This window comes from Pteronotus mesoamericanus, unplaced genomic scaffold (genome assembly GCF_021234165.1).
Source record: "Pteronotus mesoamericanus isolate MK-2021 breed Mesoamerican mustached bat unplaced genomic scaffold, CSHL_Meso_final contig_20, whole genome shotgun sequence".
Lineage (NCBI taxonomy): Eukaryota > Metazoa > Chordata > Mammalia > Chiroptera > Mormoopidae > Pteronotus > Pteronotus mesoamericanus.
This window is the reverse complement of record NW_026555085.1, coordinates 8,001,108-8,022,520: the sequence shown is the minus strand read 5'-3', so window position 1 is coordinate 8,022,520 and position 21,413 is coordinate 8,001,108. Positions and strand designations below refer to the sequence as shown.

The 21,413-nt window shown below is 38.2% G+C and overlaps 1 protein-coding gene across 1 annotated transcript in view; it reads right to left on the bottom strand.

Moving 5' to 3' along the window:
* ZFAND3 (zinc finger AN1-type containing 3) overlaps positions 1-21,413 on the bottom strand; it is a 367,578-nt gene that overhangs the window by 59,868 nt on the left and 286,297 nt on the right. The window contains exon 4 of the mRNA XM_054569313.1: positions 15,582-15,647. Coding sequence (XP_054425288.1) covers positions 15,582-15,647 — 66 coding nt within the window. The remainder of the gene's footprint in view (positions 1-15,581; positions 15,648-21,413) is intronic.

Here is a 21,413-nt window from a genome sequence, read left to right as displayed (position 1 = left end):
TTTAAAAATAATAGAGGCAAGAAACATTAAAAAAAGGCTCAGTTTCAACAAATAATAAAGGAACAATTAAAATATCACATTATTGTCACAGATTAATAAGTATTAAAAATATTGGTAATGCCAAGTATTGGTGACTGTGAAAGGAACTGGGTATTCATAGACTCTTTTTCTTCATCTTCCTAAAGCAGTTCCTTTAGCACATCTTGCAATGCTGGTTCAGTGGAGGTATATTCTTTTAGCCTTTTTTGGTCTAGGAAACTCCTTATTTCCCCTTTCATTTGAATTGAGAGCCTTGCCAGGTAGAGTAGTCTTGGTTGCAGAACTCTGCTTTTCATGACTTGGAGTATTTCTTGCCATTCCCTTCTGGCTTGCAGTGTTTCTGTTGAGAAGTCAGCTGCTAGCTGTACAGGGGCTCCCTTATGTTACTACCTGTTTCTCCCTTCCTGCCTTTAGGATTCTCTGTTTGTCTTTGATATTTGCCATTTTAATGATGATGTGTCTTGGAGTGGGCCTCTCTGAATTCCTCTTGAATGGGACCCTCTGTGCTTCCTGGACTTGTGTGACTTTTCCTCTCATCCAATTAGGGAAGTTTTCCATCATGACTTTTTCAAACAGGTTTTCTATCCCTTGCTCCGGTTCTTCTTCTGGTATCCCTATTATATGGATATTATTACATTTCAGGTTGTCCTGCATTTCCCTAAACACCTCTTCATTCTTTTTGAGTCTTTTTTTTTTTTCATTCTCTTGCTCTTTCTGGGAGCTTTTTTCTACCTTATCTTCCAGCTCACTGATTCATTCCTCTGCTTCATCTAGCCTGTTTTGGGTCCTTGTACTGTGTTCTTCAATTCAGAAATTGTATTCTTCATTTCCTCTTGCCTCTTATTGATAGTTTCTATGTTCTTTTTCATGCTGATACAGTTTGCAGTAAGTTCCTCATAGGTTCCCTGTAGTTTTTGGTAATTCTCTCTGAGCTCATTGAGCTCATTGAGCTTCCTTAGAACCATTGTTTTGAACTCAGTATCTGACAGTTTACTTGCCTCTATTTCATTTAGTTCTCTTTCTGGGGATTCCTCCTTTCCCTTAGATTTGGGGGGTGTTTGTCTTCCCATTATTTGTGAGACTCTTTCTTTTTTGCTTCTGCTTCTTAAGTTGATCTGTCTTGATTTCCTGACTTTGTGGTATGAACTTCTATGGTAGGAGACCACTGTTTTTCCTTTCTGGATCTGCCTCTGATGATGTCAGATGTCGTCCCTGTCTGACCTTGGGCAGTCTGTTCAAGGCTTCCAGGAATCTACTCTCTGTGGCTTCTCCTTCAGTTGTTAATCTTAAGCCTTTTTTCTTAGACATCAACAGAAAACCAAGCTTCACCAGAAGCATGAAAGATAAGACTAAGGCAAATACAAAAAACTGTTCTCAAGGCAATCACAGATATGTCAGCAAACAGGAAAACACAAGTCTAATCACTAATATATTCAGAAGCTATTACTACATTATTATATTCATAAACAAGAAATAGAATACTATGAATAAGAAACCTTCAGGGAACAAGAGGAAGCTCACAAAGTATGATTGTTAAGAGAAGTGTTGAAAGATAAAGTACATAAGAATTGCCCAGAACACAGAAGAGATGGAAACGATGAGAAAGGAATTAAAAGAAAAATCACCAATATAGCAGGTCCTATATCTATATTATGAGACCCAAAAGAGAAGAGAATGTTAAGTTGGGGGAATATCAAAGATAGTCTACAGCTGAAAGAGGACACTCGTCTTCAAATCCAACATCTTGAACAGGGGGAGGGAGTTGGGTGTAGGATGACCACTGGACACTTACTACAAATTTTGGAACACTAAAGATAAAAAAAATACAATACAATGCTAACAGTTTAAGAGATGAGAAAAAGGAAATCTTAGTTATATTAGAAAAATGAAAATTAGTGGCATTGACTTTTCTGCAATAATATGGAAGGGAAGGGAACAATCATTTTCATCCAAGAATTCCATACTCAGTCAAACTTTGCATCACACTAAGAGCAGAAAAGACATTTTCAGATATGTAAGGCCCCAATAGTCCTCCCTCTTAGGCACTTGTTGGGGGGTGGTATTCCAAAAAATGAGGGAATAAAAGAATGGTGGTGGGAAATTCTGGGGTGACACAGAAGGCTTAAAGATCATGTAGTTCAGATTAGAGCAGAAAAATAGTGAGCTCTGAAAAGGAGGTCTTTTTTCCCCCTAAGGTTTTATTTATTTATTTTTAGAGAGAGGGGAAAGGAGGGAGAAAGAGAAGGAAATATCAACGTGTGGTTGCCTCCTGAGTGCCCCGCTACTAGGCACCTGATCCACAACCCAGGCTGTGCCCTGACTGGGAACTGACCGGAGACCATTTGGTTTGCAAGCCAGCACTCAATCCACTGAGCCACACCAGCCAGGGCTAAGAGGAAGGCCTTGAGTATAAAGTATAAATACAGGTTAGGAAAAAAATTGTGACATAGACTTCTGATCAAGATGGCAATGCAGGCAGACGTGGCTTCCCTCTTCACACAACATCATCAAAATTACAACTAAAATATAAAGCAACTACCACTCTGGAATGTCAGAAGTAGAGCTGAATGCAACTCCAACAACTACAAAATAGAACTGAATGGAAGTTTGAAAACTACGAAATTAAAGAGACCACATCCATCCAGGCTGGTAGGAGGGGCATGGGTGTGGAGTAGGATGGTCCAACATCCATGTGGATAAAAATCTTGGGAGAAAGGAGTCCCAGTCCCACACCAGGCCTCCCAGCCCAGGATTCCAATGTCAGGAAGATAAGTCCCTACAATTTCTGGCTGCAGAAACCAGCTGGGATTGTGCTGGTGGAAGGACCTTCTGGAGCCCCAAACAGTTCCTCTTAAAGAATCCACACATGGACTCACTCCCTCTGAGCTCCAAAACCAGTGGTATATAGGGAAACACTCAAGTGTCCGGCATCAAGTCCAGTAGAAGCCACTGTCCCTGGTTCTAAACCCTCCCCCAACAAAGCCAGTGAACTGGTGCCACATCTGAGACTTCATCAACCTAACACTGTTTGACCCACCTTGGAGATCTGCAGAGGCTCTGCCGCACCCAACCTACAGGCCCACGCAAGCTGCTTTTCCATAATAATGGCTGGTCTTGGCTCCTAAATCCCATCAAACAAGCAAAAACTGGCTTCAGTGAGCCCTAGAAGCAGCCAGATAAACTTTACAGCTTGGCTTCATCTGGGAATCTCCAAGCCCAGCACGAGTAGCAGCCTCCTCAGATTGCTTTATAGATCAGGCAGTGTACCTCAGGCAAAACAAAGGTGAGGGCAGACCTTGGCCTGTACCACCTGGGAAACCCCAGGGTCAGCGCACCCAGTGGACAGCTGCAGACCACAGGGGAGTGCCACCACCCTGTCTCTGTACAGCTGATCCTCCACAGAGAGTGGAGGTTGGTGGTCAGTGGTCACATCCTGCCCTGGCAGGTGACTGGCCTGGGTAAATCCCTCCCATTGAGCTGCAACAGCAACCAAGGCTCAACTACAAGAGGAGAGTGTACTCGGCCTGATAAGGGCAAGATGATTTAAGAGGAACAGCCTAGCCAGAGACCCCTCCCAGGTTAACTGTTAATCATTGCTTATCTGTTCCTGTAGCCCGTTTTCACATCCCTTCCCCCGCCTGGGTAGCACATCAATCTCATCAATCTCCCACCTGAATGCTAATCCCTTCCCCCACCTGGGAAGCCCATCCGTTTCCCGCCGGAATGCTAGGGCTTATAAACCCCTATCTAACCCCGATTCGGGGCTCAGAATTTGGAGACTGCCTCCTCTGAACCCGCGCGTGTGAATAAAGGCTTACTCCGTTCCCTGAATCGTGTCTTGAGTCTGGCTTTCCGTAACAGGCCCACACAAAGGGCGCACCTCGAGTACCCAACTTTGGTGATAAGGGAGGCTGTCCCACTGGACTGTACAGGACACCTAATATATTAGGCCATGATACCAAGACAAGGGGTCAAAGCGGCTCTACCTAATACATAGAAACAAACACAGGGAGGCTGCCAAAACAAGGAGACAAAGAAACATGGCCCAAAGGAAACAACAGATCAAAATTCCAGGAAAAAAGCTAAATGAAATGGAGGTAAGCAATATATCACATGCAGAATTCAAAACACTGGTTATAAGGATGTTCAAGGAACTTAGTGAGCACCTCAGTAGCATAAAAAAGACCGAGTCAGGATATACTAATTGAAATAGAGAACAATTTACAGGGAAACAGCAGAGTGGATGAAGCCGAGATTCAGATCAATGATTTGGAACATAAGGAAGCAAAAAACCACCATGCAAAACAACAAGAAGAAAAAAGAATCCAGAAAAATGAGGACAGTATAAATGGCCCATGGGACAACTTTAAGAGGTCCAACATTCACATCATAGGGGTACCAGAAGGAGAAGAGAAAGAGCAAGAAATTGGAAATCTATCTGAAAAAATAGTGAAAGAAAACTTCCCTAACTTGGTGAAAGAAATAGACATGCAAGGCCAGGAAGCACAGAGAATCCCAAGTATGATGGATGCAAAGAGGCCCACTCAAGGACACATTACAATGAAAATGCCAAAGGCTAAAGATAAAGTGAGACTCTTCAAAGCAGCAAGAGAAGAGAAGTTAGTTACCAGACGGTTGCCAGATGGGAGGGAGAGGGAGGCAATTGGTGAAGAGGTGAGAGGATTAAGAAGTACAAATAGACAGTTACAATCCGCCATGGGGATGTAGTGTACATTATAGGAAAGGGAGTAGCCAAAGAACTTACATGCATGACACATGGACATGAACAATAGTGGCTTGATAGCCTGAGGCAATAGGGGTGCTGGGTGGAGGGAGCCAAAGGGGAAAAAAATCAGAACAATTATAACAGCATAATGAGGAAAATATAATTTAAAAAAATAGTGACATAAAACCAAATATTGCAAGGATAAAAGAGACGATTATAAATGCCAAGAAAAAATAACTGTATGAAAAAGTTACAACCCAAATATGAAGCAAACTAAAATGTGGCATGATTTTTGAGCAACTGATGAAATACAACAAAAAAACTAATTTGGCTTTGATGTAGAACATTCTTCTTCAGTGGCCCAGGTACTATGACATTAGACCCACAGGAAAAAAAAAATCTGTTCCTAGCAGATAACATGGCTGCCTGGCTGGGAATAACATTTATAGAGTCATAGTAATGTAAATACCATTTACTGGCATTCAGTTTTTGGGAACAACCTATGGATATAACATGGAAGATTTACTTGTGGTTATAGGCCTGAATGTAAAGCTAGCAATTGTAACAATAAAAAAAGTAAAAGTATAGCTGAAAGGAAGTATGACAAAGAAGTACCTCTAATCAGAGGTACTAATTCCTCACTAAGATATGGTGCTGAAAAGTTGATGGATCAAGAAAAGAGAAGAATGAAAACAAATAATACAAACACCAAACACTGAGGTGAGGAATAGTATAAACTAAATTTTCTACTTCATACCAATTGACATCTAAAGAGTAGGGATACCACCATTTTTTTCTTCCAGTTATAAACTACAGAATGAAAACACTAAAACAGAAATTGTCAAGAGAGAAATGCTGGCCAGTTTTGAGAAGTGGGACTGTCTCTAAGACTACCACTTTTCTCTTATAAACTATTCTGTGGTATGATTTGCTACCACGTGTTACTTTTGAAAAATGAAAACATATAATTGAAAAAGAAAGAAATGAACACCGCTTGTTCTCTTTTTGCTCTCTGTTTTGGGCAAATGTGGTAGCCAGAAAAAGTCTTACTTGGGCCCACTATAAACTGAAACTATTTAATTGCAGTTTGGATCAGGTACTACTTGAAAATCCTATTTTCCTTCCTCAGTCCACAGTAATTCTGGCTTACAACCTCAGTTCTCTGCTGCTGCTTACAGCTGATGGCATTATTTATTTATTCAGAAAATGATGACCTTCTAGGATGAACTCCCTAGTTCATCCTGTCTCAGCTGTCTATACATGAAAAGCGAAAATGTATTTATCCATATCTGTATCTTTTTCCATATACTCTCAAAAGGAACTAATGCTTCTAGGTTTCTGACTTCAAAGAATCTTGCTTTTGTATCTCTTCTATTTCTTCTAATATTTTCCAGTTTTTCTCTTCCTGTGTATCTTTCCTTTGTATCTTAACAAGGGCAAAATACTTCCCTATCCTAACTACCTCCATACCAAGAAATGCCTGACCTGTTTCTCCCCGCAACCGCCACTACTTACTGGTTTTTAATGGCTCACCTAACTCCTTAAACTGAATGAATGATTGCTATCAGCTGCTGCCCTTCTTCCCTTGTTATGAAGTGCCTCTTTAATGGCCTCTCATCAGGCTTTTAATCCCACCACGTCCCACTAGGCTTCTTTCAGGGTTTCGATGACTTTCTGCTAGCCACAGGCAACAGCTCCCTTAATCCTCATGTTTCCTGAGCCCTCTTCTCATGCACCTTTCTAATCCTGTGTGAAGCTTTCTCCTTTCTTTGGCTTTGTTAACTTGCTGGCTTGTTTCCCAGCCCCCTAAGTACAGTCCTTAGCCCCTTGTTCTTCTGTATTCATTTCCCTTACCCACTTTAATCTGTTTCTAGTCTGATGATTTCCCAACTAGGCCTATTTTTTACACTGTTCTAGAAACTAGCTAAAATAACCTAAAATTTAACTTATCAGAAACTGAGGACAGATTCAGCCAGTTTTTCTTCCCACTCATTTCTCTGCCATCAATTTCATCTTTCTTCTCTCAATCCTCCCTGTTTATAACTTTACATTCTTTCTTCAGCCAATTCTAATCAGCCATCAAGTCCTGTTATTATTTTTTTTAAATATTTTCCTCATGTTCATCTCTTTCTCTGTCCTGTTGGTCACTACCCACAGAATACTGTGTGAACAAACAGAATAAGCAGGAACTAATTATTTGTAAGTCAAATATTACTGTATATGCAAAAGTAAAAATCTAGCCACCTTAACCCAGTGGCAGGATACTTTATAGATTGAAAGGCTCTCCTAAACATTAATTCTTAATTTATCTGGTTTGTAATATTGAGATTATCATGTATCAGGTTTCTTCGAAATGAGGTACACCTATGTGTAACTTAAGGCATCAAAGAACTTTATAAAAAATACTGTTTTTCAAACAGCAGGAAGTCTCCTGATAGGTTAGTTTTGAATGCATTGCATAAAGAGGTGTATTAATTTAAAGCACACAAGTGACAAACAATTATACTACATGAATGCTCATAAACTCCTGGATCAGACTGGTAAACTCTTTTGAAAGCATTCATCTGTGGCTCTGCTACAGAGTTCTCCTATCTCTAAGGTCTAATTGCTGTGATTTAGTGAGGTTGAATGATCAAAGTCGAAGAGAGCTGTATCTCAAGTTTACCAAGTGAGGTGCTTATCTGCTACTCATAAGAATTGCCAACTCATTTTTGCTGTTCTCTGTTCACTAAAAAACAGTCCTACTTCCAGACTTTCCCTCCACATTCAAGTATCCCTTTATCACTCTTATTCACTCTAAGGAACTAAAGTCTAAGCATTTCACCAGGAAGATAATTCTTTCAAAGGGAAAGACAACATTAGCATTATATTTGCTCATAATGATTAGCATAATTGATCCTCCCTGTCCTCACTTTTCAAAATAAACATTAGTCACATTCTTTGCTCTCTATAGCTGGAATATGTTTCTGCATTTATTCTGTCTCTGGTATAAGCTCCCAGGGGCAGAATGCAACTTTACCACTCCTTTTGCATGTTGTTACAAAAGACTGTCACAGTCATCTCTGAATGAAGTACTGGGCTGGCTGGCTAACTAAAGTGCCTCAGCTGGTGCTACATTCCACATGAACAACAACTTCTGAAGCTCTGATCTATACCCACGACGGCAGGCAATACAGTAAGATTATGGCTTTAATCGGCAAGATTATGAAATATTTCTGAAGACTCTTCACAAGAGGGTTGCCTCAGAAGCAGACACAGGTATGAGGACTAAATGCTAGCACCTGCTGGTAGGAGAGGCAATGGAATTGTCTTTTCAGATAGATGAGCAAGCAGGAAAACGGATAACATAACTTGTTTTGGAAGCAAGCAGCACGATGAGGCAGTAAAAACCCATCAGCATATATCATCCTATCATGGTCTAGTGTCATTCCCAGCCTCTATTAGCCCTCACTGCATCAGCGCAAGTCCCAGACACTTTATCCTGTTTATAATTGCTGATGAGCAGTAATAAGGCCTCCATGCCTCAGCTCTGTCCGTTCCACTTCAGCACCTACCTATTAGGTAATAACTTTTATTTACAGCCTTGCTTGATGCGCTGTGCTATTAGTACAGCTAGGAACTGAATAGGGGGAAAAAAAAGTCTCCTTAATGGGCAGTATCATTGCAAGGCCCTGATGATTTATAATGCAGCTTTGTGGCTGTTCTATCTTGCTCGTTTTGGTAAGACTGCTTCAGGAAAACTACATTTCTAACATGCTGCTCCCTAAAAGACAGGTACACATGTGCTATGGAGCAGCACCTGAAAAGATGCACCCCCCCCCCGAAAAAACCCAAAAGTTTTAAAGGAGGAGAGGGATTTTAAATTCCCTTGATATCCTTTTAAAATAATGTTGGCTCAGGCATTTTGCCCCAATGGAGCAATAGAAGAGCTAATTAATGGAAGTTCAGGACTTTCTCCTTGGTAAGAGCACAAGCTATGATAAAAATAAATGACCATAAAGGCAAAAACCCCAAGTTGTAACCGCATTCAAGAATCCACGTAAACTGAATTAGCACAAAGCAAGGAGACCATGAGCAGCTCAACAATATAGCCTAGGCTTCTCATATACACACACATCCAAAATAGCAATAAGCCTTATCACACAGCCTTTTCCTTTCTATACTAGAGTGCATTTTTATCCTTCAAGTGCAAAAATTTCTTTTGATAACACTGGCATCCTGGCTTTCTATTCACTTGTATCAGCCTGTTCTCAGAGAGGAAGCCGTTGCTTCTTTTGAGTAACCCAAACAAGGCCTGTAAAACAAGACAATGACTTCAAGTTCAGCAAACTCATACATGTCTACCTAGCCTGTAACAGAAATACAGTGATTGGAGGCAATGGGATCTCACTCTCATTCAAGGGTACAAATTAAAAATTGTAAGCTCTCCCTAACCTCTTCTGAAATCTATACATTGTATGAGGCGCTTTTAAACTCATCTGCCATTATTTACATATCGAGATCAAGTCATCTAATTATTTAGTGCACTGCTATATCATTCTATTCTTTAATATAAGCAGTAACTGAGGAAGATTAAAGTTTTTACAGAAAAAAAACCCCCATGTAGCAGATTATCTCCCTTCCCCAGTTATCCACTCAATGGCCAAAATCCACACGCTGCCAGCAAACCCTGTGACATACCATGGTAACCTATGCCTTTTTTTTTTAATGATAAAACAAAAGATGAACCTTTTAGATTAGAAAAGCTTTTGGTAACACTTTTTGCAGTGTTACCAAATATTTAGTATTCATTTTACTCCCCACCCCAGAAATCAAATAAACTCCTTCAGGATCCAAGATGATGAATGCACAAGGTAAAAACTTTTAATACAGTCATACTGTGGTACTCATCAGCTTCAGCTCATAAAACCCAGTATCTGTTGCATTTTGATGAGAAAAAAAGTTTCGGCACTTGGTGCTTGCTTGAAACTCACTGAACTTGCTAGAACTTGTATGGGTCACAACGCTGCCCCACAAAAGAAAATGCTTCATCGTTCGGTACCTGTCAGTTTCAGCACCTGTCACGAGTTCTGGAACAAATTAATGAGTACCGAGGTACCACTGTACTTCTTTGCCATGACAGATTTACTGTTTCGAATTTTTTTCAATAGGTACACTAAATGCTAATAAAATATGAAAGGTTTCTATTTTCCCTAATAATATCTAATGGGAACTTGTATATTATATAAGTAGGTTAGGTTCTTTTATTTCTGTCTCAAATATTTATACTGGAGATCTGAAGGAAAAGCTGTACCTTAAGGACCAAAAAGAAAAAATAAAAAAACAAAACAAAACAAAACTGAATTACACAGATGAATCATACCGAAAGCTACCTTCCTTTAAAGCTCTATAGAGTCCTTTCTAGAAGAGTCATTTACAATGTGTAATATTGACCAATACAGTTGGTAGTCACTGACTTAACTCTCTAGGATTAAATGTTCTGGTTGAAATGTTTCTATGAGTATTGACTCTGCGAGGAGATAAAATACACAACTGTAGGTATTTCTAAGATTTACAGGGCCACTTCTGATTTAATATTGCCACCCTTTAGCTTCTGAATCAATGTAAAAGATCTTATATAAACCTCATGATAACATAACAAAAATGAAACATTCCCCTTTAAGAATGGCTTCTGAACACTGATGTAGAAAGTGTTTAGCACATCAATCTTAACTCCCAGGTGAAAGGGGGGTTCTTCTCTTGTCGTTGTAAAAACAGACAAATATAACAAGCAGGTTGCCTGAGAATAGTGAGTCAAAGAAAAAGGGTTTTTTGGGGGGTAAAAATGGAAACAATGAACAATACAAGGCTATCTAGTTCATGTCACCGTTCATCATGCTGAAAGGAAAAGAAGTGACCTATAAGGTAGGGTAAGACAAAGCAAGGCAAGGCAAAACAGGTAAAGGATATATAAACTGAATTAACATGCTTCTTATATAGTTGAAAGATGATACTTTCCAGAAGAACTTAGTGTTTAATGGGAGTTTCTAGTCCCATCTGCTTTTATCTCAGGCAATCCTATTGCTCCCCTATGGCCCCACAAATGGCTATTTTTCTTGAGAATCTACTAACTATAATCACATTTTTAACATACACAGAGCATTTTAAAACCATCATTTTTCAAGTCTATCAGAGAGAATATTATTTACTCAACATATTTGCTGGAGGAAGAGTAACAGCAAATATAGACATAATGGAGCAGAAGTCTGTAGGCAGTACTATCAAGTCTGTAAGCTTGTTTATGACCTTTTTTTTCAGAAATAAAGAGACTATAAAATGGGGGGAAAAGCCATAAAAGTGGTAAAAATAGAGAAGGATCAATTTCCTTTTTTCATATGCTAAAAAGTCTATCCCTTGATATATTCAACCCAGTCCCTAGAGCTAAGAGTTGGTTAATGCTCCACGTGGAGGGAATGGAGTCCCTGGGTTAGTCACTGTTCAAGGGCCCTGCTGGAGAAAAACTATTTCTCCGTGGAAATTTAAGACAAGACATGGTCCTGGCTGTCCATTACAGCTTAAATTTTAAAGTTCACCAATAGCAAGCTCCAATTAATAACATACAAAATAACTCCTTTTGCTGTAACCCTCTGCAAATAAGTCTTATGAAAAACATTATATAATATGTCTTGAAATAAAAAATTCTAAGAAAAGGTAACAGGATTCTCGCCTTTCCCACAAGGCACTTTAAACATAAAAATATAACTTTCTGAAGAAATTCATCTAAATATCCAAATACCTTCCAAATAAAGTTGCTTAAAAAGGATGAACACAGCTCAGATTACATTTTGGCTTAAGGTATAACCTGACAGGTAGAAAAGATGAAGGACAAAAGATGGACTGCTGCCAAGGAAAGTGAACTCTTTTTCTTCACAATATACTCATTCTTGGCAAGAATGTTGTGAGAATTAACAAGGGAACGTGCAAAACATTTAAAACTCTTTGAAGAAATGTAATCTCTCTCTAGTAATCTGAAGGTGTGATATGCTTTCACTCTCACATTCTAACCAAAGCAACCTGGGATTTGCCAGCATTTTTCAACTCTTTGCTGAGGATATCTCAAAGCTCTACAAAGCCACACACACTGTCTCTCAATTTTTCTCTACTTTAAATACCAAAATGATCAAAATGCTATTTTTTTTCCATCTGAAGATTACAGAGTTTACTTGTTAATAGTGCAATGTGGCCAAAAGCCAGCATCTAAAGAAAAGCCTTTCTCACTTAGTTTACAAATACAAACTGATCTTTCATTTGACACTACTGCTACTTTTTGCAACCTGCCCCTTACACTTCTTAGACTCAGTTAACACAAAGCAATTTCTTAAGGAATTCCCTCTCTCACTTTGATCGTTGTAGACCACCTACATTGCTTTCCACCTGTCTAAATTACAATACACTCTGATTAACAGTAGTCCCTTGAAACACAGAAATGTTAATCAACCACTTAGGCTTGTAATTATAGACCTAATGCTAATTTACTGAAAAGAAAATGACCTGTTCACTGAAAAGGTCACTAACCCTTTTTTTGAGGGTACACTTCTACCTAAAGATAGTTGGCTATGTACCTTTAACATGTATATATTTATATGTGTATTTGCTGGTTTTAAACTATAAGTATGGACCAACATATAATTATAAAATGAATGTGAAAAATAGAAATTATAAAAGACTGAGATAAAGAAATTTTACTATTTTCTTCCCATACCTCACAGACTGTACATTATATACCCTTCTTCAGAGACTGCTGACTTAAGAACCACTAACTATATTCTAGCCTAAAGATCCTTTTCTTAATACATATCATTACTAAGCTGGAGGCTGCCTTAGGTCCAACCTTGTATTGAAAAGATCGGCTTGGAGGGGGTCAGTAAGATCTAATTCAGAGGGCCTCACTCTATGGAGTAAATGATACCACTGTAAGGTAATTATTTATGGATCTCTATGCCTGAAGCCTTCTGTTCTAGGTCTTTGGGAGAGCTATTGTTATTGTGCCCCTTATGGTAAGCGCACCACTGAGCATGTGTTAGAGGCATGAGTCCTCCCTTGAAGAACCTAGACATAAAGAGTACCACAACACTTCAGCAATGTAGCGCTGTAACTGATGACGATTCCTAAGAAAAATGCTCAGGATCCCCACCATAGGCAACCTGCTGACTCCCAGACACACAGAAAGATTGAGACAAAGTTAGTCAACCTGCAGTTCTCAAAGCAAATTATTTCAGTTTACCTCTATAAATCAGGAAGCTCTGTCCTCTAGTGTCAGGGCCATCAACTAAAGCTGAGGCAGTAAAGCTAGTTCATGAAGCCTGAGGGGGCACAGACAGGCTTCTTGAAAAGTGCAACAGGCTGAACTTGACGACCTTTAATATCAATGCTGAGAAATCTCAACTTTGCTTCAGGCTTTTTGGAAGATGACCTGCACATTGCATTAATTTCCTTCCAAGCCAGAAATTCTCAATCTTTTTGTAGTTAAGAGGTATGCGATCACCTAAAAGAATGCCTGAAGATGTGTGACTGAGAGCTCAATTCTTTGCTTATATTTCATTTTGTGGAGACCTAAAAATATTACCATCAGTTCCTACTATAATACTGAACTGCAACAAAGAATATGATCAACATAAAATCGATTAATTAAACTAGAAATGGCAATGAATTCTGGTAATTCTAATTTACTCTTCTTTCCAACTAAATTACCTACTGATGGGTTAACCACAGCATTTACTGGTTAGCCACTGTATACACATTATCTTTAATGATAAGATTATGCTATAATAGCCATTACCATTAAAGATCTATTATGTGAGCTTTATATATTTCTTACATCACACCTTTGAGACAGATCTATCATCCATTTACAGAGGAAGAACAAATTTTGAGTTGTTAACTTATTTACTTAAAAACCACATTTTTAAGAGGCAAGGCTAGAATCTGAAATCGAATCTGCTTTTAGAACTCATTTTAAAAACTACTTCATTACATGCTGTATTTCCGAATTTGTGTTTCTCTTTTTCCATATTTCATTCAATGATATACTTTCCCACTGTCTGGCTAGGAGTATAATTATAATACAACATGATAGGCAGTAACATGATGCAGTGCAAAACAACACAGGCTTTAGCATCTGAAAGATCTGTGTTCAAGTCCTGGTTCTATTCCTTACTAGCAATATTACCCCAGGAAATGTACTTCATTTTCTAAGTACCCACTTTTGACATCTGTAAAAGAGGAATAATTCTCTTGCAGAACTGTTCTGAAGATTAAATAGGCATGCATGTAAAGCTTATTGAATGGTGTCTGGTAATATAGTTAGCATGCAATGTATGTTATTATTTTTAGATACACAAAATAGTCCTGGAGGAAAGAGACAAAACAGATCTGCCTAGAGGATGAAGGACACAATTACATGATATGCAAAGAAGAATTCCCACTAGTTTCAGTGTCTAAGCTGACCACCCAAGTCTCTTTCCTAAATCTCTCAGGGTGACCACATGTGCTTGAGGCTCACTCCCTGACTGCTACCTGATGTCGGTAGTACTAACAAACAATAAACCCTGTCCTGAGGGCCAAGGCTGGAAGGAAAGAAGAAAGCTTTAAGTACACTGTGCATATGAAGTGCTGGACCTGAAATTGAAGGGCTCTGAATGTTTTCAAGCTTCAGGCTGGACTGGGCAGGAAGCTGGCTCTGACTTCCAGTGGCTCATCAGGAAGATCTGTCTTACTCCAGGGCACAGTTCTCTTCCATCTTCATCAGGAACTACACAGGGGAGTTTATGTACTGAGGACAGGAGGGATGAGAGCTCACCAGGACCATCTCACACAACCCTGCCTCGAACCCAGTCATTTGGAACAGAAAAGTAAAATTAAGTTCCTTAGAGTTCAATACTTGGATGTTACTTATAAACTGCTCAAGGGCAAGCCTGTCTGAGGTTTAACATCAAAACTATGAGCATTTAAAGGGGTTGAGAGGTTTCAGTGTAAGTTTGTACACAGAAATAGTTTGTGCTATTTTTGCTGAAAAGTTAAAAAGAACTTTTTAAATTATAAAAATACTTTGAATGTGATCTTTGGAAAAACAATATAATTATTTTTACTCTTCCAAATATAATCCTTGAGATATTTTAAATAGCAGGCCAAATTATTGGAAAAGGCAAATACTGTTTAAAAATAAATTAAGCTATAAGCTAAGGGAATAGCAGCCATTATGCCTGTTTTTTAGAGAGCTACAATATTCATGACTTCACGTTTAATAAAAATGTCAGAGATGCACAAAGATTTCTGGGAGACTTTATGTATCTGAAAAGAATGACTTTAGCATACCCTATGGCTTGAAGACACAAGAGAGAAAATAATTTTCCAAAACTATTAGGATATTCTAACAGTTAAAACACTGATTATCTGTGCTACAACTGCCATCACTCTATAGTCTCCATTACTTAAATAATGTTTTTTGTAAGTCCAAGATGTAGACAAATTAGCCACATGCTAGAAATTGGGCACTGTATGTTTCATATTTTAATATTCTTCAGACATAAGAAGTAGGTAAACTGTCCACTACTTGGTCCTAGCTCTCAGCATTAACTCAGTCAATCTGACCTCCAAGAGCTTCGCTCTGACCTCTGCTCACATGCCATTCCCAATATTAAGCACATAATACATCACTTCAAAACTGATGGAAGAAATTAAAGAGCACTCTGGCAAGAACACCACATTAAAAACAGTAGGTAATTTCTGTGAAGGATTCAGATAAGAATGAATCCAGATAAGAGAATGATGTACGTACCTGTACCAGAGGATCTTTTGGTAGGTGTAATTAACGAGACATGAGCTGTGTCTGTGCATGGCCCACCTAGAAACAGAAAGGCAGGCACATCAGTCAGGGCATATCCACTACATGCTCATAGTTGCTATCTTGGACAAAGAGAAGGCTAAAAATGCAGGATCAACCTGAAAATATGCATAAGAGGGGTAGTAGAAAGGATGGAGAAGACAGTAGTAGCGGTAGGTTAATCTTAGTTCAGCAATTTAGATCTATATGCTTTCTATATTAGAACATGCTTTTCATAGAAAAAAAAAATCAAGTCTCACAAAATGTTAATAAGTTAAAGAATAAAATTTTAACTAGAATTCCAATCCAGGTGAGAGGAAATTACCCACAAGTTTGCAGAGATGAGTTTTTCCACAAAGTATAAGCAGGAATACTGTGTCTCAGGCTGATCTCGGTGGTCACCCTACCTTGGAATTTATTGCAGAATAATATATATAGCCTTTGACTATATAGCCTTATATAAGGCAGTGGGGGGTGGGCAGATGCCTAAGGAAAAACTGCTTGTCAGAAGAAATAAAGATCATTTTAATATGTAAAGAGAGCATTGCTGACCAAGAAAGAATGTCAAGTTTAATTGTAAGAATATGCCGTGAAGAGGGCCTGCATGGAATCTTTGAGGGCCCAGAGATCTGATGGACAGTTATAATTCAAGAGTATGCAAAAGATATATATATATATATATATATATATATTTTTCATATATATAGTCAGTTGGTGGGTTAAGGCTAGAAAAGCAATAATTTGAAGACCACCAACAAATTCTTAAATTGTTACTGAAATATACCCCAACATTCCCCACCAACCATATCCTACCTTCTGAAATAGGAAGTTATTATATAAACATAAAGATCAGTAGTTCTTTATATGCCCTAGGAGAGGCAGTAATTATGATCATAAAGGAACAGAACACACAGGCAAATGTTACACACATATTTTGAAAAGGCTCACCAGGTGACTATGACTAGCAAAGGTACACATGGTTAATTGATAGAGATGTTATGTCACCTATGACAAGACTACATATCACTGAAGTTACTCATTGATAAGGAAAGAAAGATGAGAGAACTCTGAGACCTGTTTCTAAGAGTTTATGCCACCAAGATCCATGGGTTTAGGGACCTGGAAATTCCACTTAAGAGTTCACTGTTAGTCCACTCTTTCCTATATCAAGGCCATAACAGCAGCAAACCTTAGTGGGTGTGGTAGTCTCATGCTCAGGGAGCTTATAATCTTGTTAGGAGGACAAAATTTCTATAAATAAATAAAGAACAATATATGACAGCAATAAAGAGCTTGATCAAGTATCAAAGAATATGGAGCAAGTAATGAATGCTAAATGTAATCAGGAAGAATATTCATCATTGACCAGCATCAACTGGAAATACTTCTCAAGAATTTGAAAATGAGGCAAGAATTCAAAGTTAGAAGACCAAAAGAGCAGGGCATTTTTCTACAAACATCACATTCCCCAGAGAAAGCTTAACATACTAAAATTGGAGAGATCCAAAAGGGCAACTGCGACAAGAAAATAGGCAACGTGGAGAGACAGTGAGATGCAAGAAAACCTAATACAGACGTCACATCCTTGAGAACTCTCTTCTGGGTACTGCCTCCTATAGCTCCATAAGTATACTATAGCTTCTGTTTCCATGAGGGTTTGTTTTTATTTGTTTGCATTGTTATTTCCGGGAAAAAATAACAAGCTTTCATACAAGACTCAATTTAAGTCCTGGAATTCCTCGGTTTCTTTAACCAACTATGGGTATAGCAAAACTGCCCATAAGCCATAGTGTTGATGAGACTCACCTATACAAAAAGAATTCATAAACTGTACAGTTTTATATGATGTATCACCACTTTCTCTTTCAGCAGATTTTATGTTCCCGAGACCAAAATCCACTTTGTCATCTACTCTTGGGTTGTAACTCTGTGGAGAGGGGGCACTTAAAAGCATTCATTAAGACCACTGCAAATTGCTTGATTTAATCAAGAGACTAATGTACATTTATTAAAATTTTTAAAATTGAGATATAAAAGAATAAAATACAAAAGTGCAGTACACAAATCTTAAATATACACCATGAAGAGTTTAAACATATATACACTTTTGTAATTACTGTCACATAAAAATAGAACATTTTTGGAACCCAGAAAGTTCAAGGGAGCATTTTTAAAATACAGATACCCAGACCCTGACTCTGGAAATTTTGATGCAATATGTTGGGGTAGACAAAGAAAGAGATTAGTGTACATTTTTAAGCCAGCTGAGCACAATGTAAATATTAACAACCCAGTTAGTTCCAGTCTCTGATAACAATTTCTTTAACTCCCAGTTCAGTATCTGGCCAAGATCATTTGTTTCCACAACATGTGAGCTACACAGAGTACAAGAGTCAATAATGGCTTAACCACCATAATACTTTTTTTAAAGGAACATAAAATAATTCATCCAGTAAAACCATAAGGGAGAAATTGGTCAAATCAAAACGCCCTAAAGAAATTTGGCTGGGACTCATTAATTAACACTCTCATGTTTACAAATACAAACTTTACTTCATCTGTAGGTTGAGAGTTTATCCTTTCTAAAACTCCTAATGAATGAATTTCTGTAGGTTTGACAAATACACAAATAACTTTAAAGCCACCTACCATATCTCAACATGCATTATCATGAAACTGTTCTCCAGAGAGCTTGTTAAACTAACAACACAATCCAATATATTCACTACATTACAGTAAAGTACACATAGAACCATAGCCGAGCCAAAACAAATTGATAGCAAGAGTAACTGGCAGTAATAATATATCCCAGCTTTGATAATTGTACAATATTATAAACAGAGAGCTTGGAATTCAATTTGGTCTGGCAGACTATAACCAAGGAAACTCTTTAAAAATACAAAATTCTTGTACTCTCAAAAAAAGAAGTAGCCACAGGAGATTATGGTATATACTCATACACAATTAATTCCAAATCAACTCTGTTAAAATAAATACAAGAAATTATGGGCCACTCAAGGGGAATCTTTTCAGGTTTTTGCCCACAATAATAAAAATATAACATGAGTCCCATGTGGTTATAGCAAACAAAATAATTTTGAGAGTTGATAGTAAGGGTCAAAGTCAGGGTATCTGCTCCATCAAGAAATGTCATTGGTTTTTTGTTTTTGTTTTGTTTTTTTTAAACTGGGCTAATGTCTGAAAGAGGGTCTAGCATATGATCCCATAAACCATGGCAAACTCTGCTACTTTTGGCCTTTCTTCCTCTTCTTCCCAAGCAGCAGGGTGAACAGAGCTAGTAAGAGAAAGGTGAGAAAGCCTCTTGATTACTGGGTTCTATTGGTAAATAGAGAGAGGAGGAGAAAGATATATTGTTCAGTGGGATCAGGTTGGAAAAATCAATGTATTAATAAGCATAGCACAATTCCCATCATTACCTTCTAACCTATATTAATGGCAACTGAGTTTTGAATTATAAGTTTTGGATTTTTAAACATTTAAAAAACAAAACAAAACAAAGTTCCTTCCTCAATCTGACAGGCTCTCTGGGGTTTATGAACCAGATAACAAGATTAACCAACCCAAACTAACTTTCAGCCAATCACCATGAGTGCTATTTGCTTCCTTTTGCTAAAGTAAATTAGATATCTGAATTTTTTCATATTTCTTCATTATCTGAAGATATTTAGTAACAGCCTATCATTTGGCATTTGACACTATATTCGGAGGCCTTTTTCCTAAATTTCAACAATTTAGGGTTTGGAATTTGCAAGTATATAATGCCTGTGGTAACGTGTGGTTTGTGATCATAAGTCTGAATATTCATTCTATGTTGTGTTCTAGGGATGTTTCTATTCTTCTGTTGAAGGTGTCATACATAATGCAGCACTATGGATCACATTTGCAAGTCCACATGAGAGCCATGAAATAAAATTCTTTAGCTGTATTCCCAACAACTAGAAATCTTTATAACATTTGCAATAGTGTAATGAATTTGCCTGGGAAAACTACTGATTTCAGGCCTGTAAAGCTGAAGATGGGTCAAATCTACATACTAATTTCATTGTAACCTGTAAAACCAAAAGGGCTGAATAAAGGTATCCCATTAATTATCAACACTCACATTTCAAGCTAAAAGAGCAGAATTCTTAAACTTTCTTTTTCAGCTGTAGAGTTACTGAGCATGTTAAAAAGCACTGAGCTACCTGTGTGTACTGTGCTCCACAGACGGGTTGAAGACTATGACTCAGGAGGAAGTAGAGAACACAGATTTGGCGGGTAGCTGCATTTCGACTGGCAATCATTTCAGGCACTCAAAATTTAAGACTGCATAAATACAGAAAAATAGTATTTCTCCTTAACCTTGAAAAGAGAGATCAATAATCTACCCAAAAAGCTTTTGTTAGAACAGCTGTGATGACTGGTCATTTCTGATTCCAGGTTGTACTAGCCCTCATTGGCTACAGTTTCACCATGTGTTAAAACACATCAATTAGGATGAATGGACTGTCAAGGAGTCGGTCAGCTAAAAATTGCCGGACGCTCAAATTTTCAAATTTGTTTGATTATTGAAATCAAACAAATATTCTATCAGCTCTTTCATGGTAACTGAAAAACATTAATAAGAAAAAAACAGCCACTCCTTTTGCAGATTTATAACACTTCTATATTCTTGCTTAATTAACATGACATTTACATACAGTATCTAATTAATTTCCAACTAAAGGCACAGTGGGCTAATTAGAAATGCATCGTCCTTTTTTAACCAGCTTGTCAATTCCACTCTATCTTAATCTGCACTTTGTTTACCTTTGCAGCATCCAACTTTTCCAGACTCACTGTTCCAAAGGTGATTTTAGACAACAAAATCAAGGAGCTACAATTCTCCCCCCTCTCTAGAGATTCGTACCTTGAGAGTTTTTGATAAGGAGTCTCAAAAAAAAAAAAAAATCCATGCAATGGAGATAGTGAAATAAACTCTACATTATCTCCCAATGTGACCTAAATAAGAATGTAAAACTGACTTCTGGTCAAGATGGCAGCGTAGGCAGACGTGGCTCGCCTTTTTGCACAACCATATCAAAATTACAACTGAAATACAGAGCAACCACCACTCAGGAATATCAGAAGGAACATCATGACCCATGGACATGAACAATGGTGGGGAGATAGCCTAAGGGAGTGGGGGGTGCTGGGTGGACAGGTGCAAAGGGGGAAACATCAGGACAACTGTAATAACAATCGGTAAAATATAATTAAAAAATATAAGACTCTTTTAAAAATATTAAAAGAATCTATATCTCTTTAGCAGTAAAATATTTTCTTCTTTTAATAGCCTTCCATGTACCCATGAAGACTTAAAATAGTAAATGGTAACAAATGAATATCAGGAATAGATCAGAATGTACAAGAAAAGAAGTCACCTCTTCACAAAAGAAAGCCCTACTCTCCAACTTCACCCTAAGGCTGCAATTCATGAACTGTTTTAATCAGAAAGAACACATCTAATCTGTCCATATAATTGAGTCTGAAAAGCGCCATCGATTAAAAACAAGGATAAAGATATGAGTGGGGGCTGGCGCCTACTCCCCACCCCTAGACCCAAGCACTGGGTGCCAGCCCAGTGGCACAGAGACCCTCCTCTCCACAGAAGTAGTTGCCCCTCCACTGGCCAAGGAGTTCGTGGAGACCTACATGCATGTGGCACACTAATGCCAGCCTCACCCCTGGTTTCTCATGAAGAAAAGGGACAAGCTGCCAAGGACGGATGTGGCGTGCCCCTAGGGC